At 48.1% G+C, this 3,188-nt stretch overlaps 1 protein-coding gene across 1 annotated transcript; it reads right to left on the reverse strand.

Moving 5' to 3' along the window:
- Window positions 1-324: 324 nt before the first annotated feature.
- On the reverse strand, window positions 325-2,704 carry LOC113980412 (ubiquitin carboxyl-terminal hydrolase 42-like; the record flags this gene model as incomplete). Its single annotated transcript, XM_027707628.1, has 7 exons — window positions 2,518-2,704; window positions 2,020-2,130; window positions 1,842-1,944; window positions 1,628-1,695; window positions 1,393-1,463; window positions 763-845; window positions 325-436 (listed from the first exon to the last, which is right to left on the reverse strand). Coding segments are annotated over exons 1-7 (735 nt in total), but the record flags the coding sequence as incomplete, so codon positions are not given.
- Between the last annotated feature and the right edge of the window lie 484 nt (window positions 2,705-3,188).

The raw sequence follows: 3,188 nt of genomic DNA on the forward strand, positions 1-3,188 counted from the left end.
GACCGAGAGGGCTCAGAAATGATCCTGGTCTGGGACATGAAATAGCCTCCCAAGTACAGGGGCCAGTCCAGGTGTATCAATACATCTCTGGGGGTCCTGAACACTTGGTTTTCCATAAAGTGACATGTAACGGTTTGGGTGGCAGGAAACCGTTCTCAGTCAAAGCAGCCCTATCAGAGCAGACTGCTTGCCTGTCTTCCCACAGGAACTTTCCACTCCCCAGAAGGGACCACCAAAAACTCAACACAAGCAGCTTGTGACAAGCATACTGCTTTAGGAAATCTGCCTCTTGAAGAGAAAGCTGCACACCAATAGTGTACACACCTTGCTGATCCTTCTACCGGTGAAGCAGTCAAACCTTTTCAGACGCACTGTGAGAACCTTGGGTGCACAGTGGACAGTGAACCTCTTGGCGGCGGCAACATTCTTCTCACACCTTGAAACCAAGCACAGAGCACACTGCTGAAATGCACCCCATCTTCCACCAAGGCAGCCAGACAACCTTTCTTATCTCGCGCATCCTTATGCTATTTTAAGGCCATTCAGTGCCATATTAAAAAAAAAAAACCACAAAAAAACCAAAAAACCAAACTAACAAACAAACAAACAAACAAAAAAACAACCCCCCCCCAAAAAACAGACAAACAAAACTGTGTCTCATTAGTGTGCAGTAAACTTCCATGAGAAGACGACTTCTGCTCGATTACTTGTAGTCCCCTCACACAGAGTCTAGTGTTAGTATGTTCTAAGTAATCATCTTACTTGCTGCATTTAAAGCAGTTTTCACCATCCAGGTGCTCAGGTGTTACAAAGTCCTCCAGAGCTGCAGTGAGGGATGAGGCTGCCTGGAGAATTGAGAAATGAGTGCACTGAGCTGCAGGCAATGCCCTCGCCCAAACATTTTCCAGGAGCCGATAAGAAAACCCCTGTGGTTGATGCTGAGGAGACCCACCAGGAATCTGCAAGCTGTATCCAGAAGGAGCCAGAAAGAGAGTGTGGTGCTGAACATTTGCCCTGTCCCAGAGGTTCTCAGGGGCAATCAAGACCTCCCTCTCTGTACCGCCTCCCATTCAGCTACTGATGCTATGTAGGGTCATCAGTAGTGAAACCAATCCAAGCCATCAGCCTGGAAGCCAGACAGGGGTTGAAGGAGGGCAAAGGGAAGAAGGATGAGAATATGTCAAGGGTGCAGAGAGCATAATGGGTGCTTGTCCAGCTTAAAGCCAGCACCTACAGAGAGACGAGTGCCATGGCCTCTGCAGGAGGACAACAGCCATTCCCCTTCCCATCCACGACCAAGACCTCTTGTGTTCCCAGTATATGCTTTCAGGACAAATGTGTTGACTCTAAAAGCCTTGCGATGTCTTGAAGCACAAGTGCAAAACCTCTTACTTTGATATCCAAAGGGACATCCAGGAAGGCCTCATAGGAATCAGAAACGGCTTTGCAGCTGAAGCAGGTGACTGGAAGGAAAAATCAAAATGCCGAGGAATGGTGAGTTGAATGATGGTACTGCTTTGTGCTCCTTGTACCTGTCCTGCTAGTCCCAGGAGCAGCTGTTGAGCACAGAAGGGCAGACAGAAGGGCACAGGCAATGACAAGGAGAGCAATAGTTGTAGAAACATACCTCTGGATCTCAGAAAGCCTCCAAATATTTGATGGACAATGGTAGTAGATTGAGAAGATATGTCCAAGCTGGAAACAAGTAGTAAGACAGAGCATTACTTCCTCCGAGAGTTTTGCTTTGCCTGAAAGCCCTGGCTGTAGGTTTTCCTTGATGAGACCACATCAAGGGGTCCAAAGGGCTCACAACTTTGTAAAGGTAACTTGCTTGTGCTTACTCGTTGCTTGCACTCAGACAAGCTCTCTGCATGGCATTGACAGTACAGCATAAGAAGTCATGGGCATCTCCCTCCCTGCCAAGCTGAAAATGTTCTCCTATGACTAAGAAACCGGAAGTTAGTAGTTGTCTCATAGAGGAAGGGAAGAAAAGCTGTCAAAGAACCTGAAATGACCTACATCTGAGACCCCTGAGAACAGGCAAAGGCAGGATGACACTGGCTGAGGAATGCAGGACCTTGTTAACGTGGGCTTCCATGATGCACATCATGCAGAAGCCTTGTTGGCGACCTGAGGAGGGAGGGAGAGAAGGTCCTCCGGTTAGCCAAATATCCGTAGTGGTGGAATCCTCCTCTTCTTCCACTCCCACTCCAGTGCAATATGCCACTCCTCCCAGTGTTTCAACAAGCACGGGACATTTTAGCGCATAGGAAATGTTCTTCAGAGGAATGCTAAACTGAGGTTTTAACTTGCAGGAAGAGAGAGCCAGAGCTAGAAAGATGTGCCTTCATGAAGAATAAGACAGCTGGATAGGACAGGGGGCTCCTGAGTGTACAAAGAACACAAGTTCATGGGGCTGACAAAGGGCTGCTGTTCTCCTCAATCAAATTTCAGGTTCTGGGAATGCTTGGGATTTGCTTAACAGATTTATAAGGAGAGGTCCCTAGAAGTACTCACAGGCCCGGCTGTGCTCCCGGGAGAGCAGATAGTTAGCCAGCGGCGGGGTGTATGTCAGGCATTGCAGGACAGCATTGAGGAAGCACGTGTTGCCCGCATTGCAGAGTCCTGCTCCAGCACTCTGTCTTTGCTGCCAGACCATGCAAATCTTCTCCGGGGGAAAGAGGATCCTTTGTGGCGGAGTCATTCCCTTGGCAATGACTGCAGGGAAATTCCATTGGAAAAGAGATGAAACGAGGCGCAAAGGCATATTTAAACAGTGAGGTCTCTACAGGAGCACTCAGGACCATCTGCTCTAACTTCCAACCCAACGACATCGGGGGAAGCTTAAACGCTGCCATTTCAATTGACTGTTTTGGAAAAATCCATTCCCCTGTTTACTCTGCTGAGACTGGATGATCGGTGAAGCCATCCCTTTTCCTGATTGTAACTTGTTGAAAACAAGTAACTACTGAGCACAGAAGGTAACCCAAAGGATGTCAGACCTCTCTACGAGCAATGGCAGCTTTCAAAGTCTTGTAGCTAGTGGCAGAGGAGTGACAAAAGGTGTTTTCCTGGGTCTAATTGTAAACACAGGGGTCAGTTTGTCTGCTCTCAGGAAACATCCCAGAGATCCCTCTAGGTTGTGAGCACATCATTCTGGGATTTGACCACCAGCCATGTCAGTTGTC

The sequence above is a fragment of the Neopelma chrysocephalum genome, unplaced genomic scaffold, assembly GCF_003984885.1.
Source record: "Neopelma chrysocephalum unplaced genomic scaffold, ASM398488v2 Primary Assembly neopelma1_94083, whole genome shotgun sequence".
Classification (NCBI taxonomy): Eukaryota; Metazoa; Chordata; class Aves; order Passeriformes; family Pipridae; genus Neopelma; species Neopelma chrysocephalum.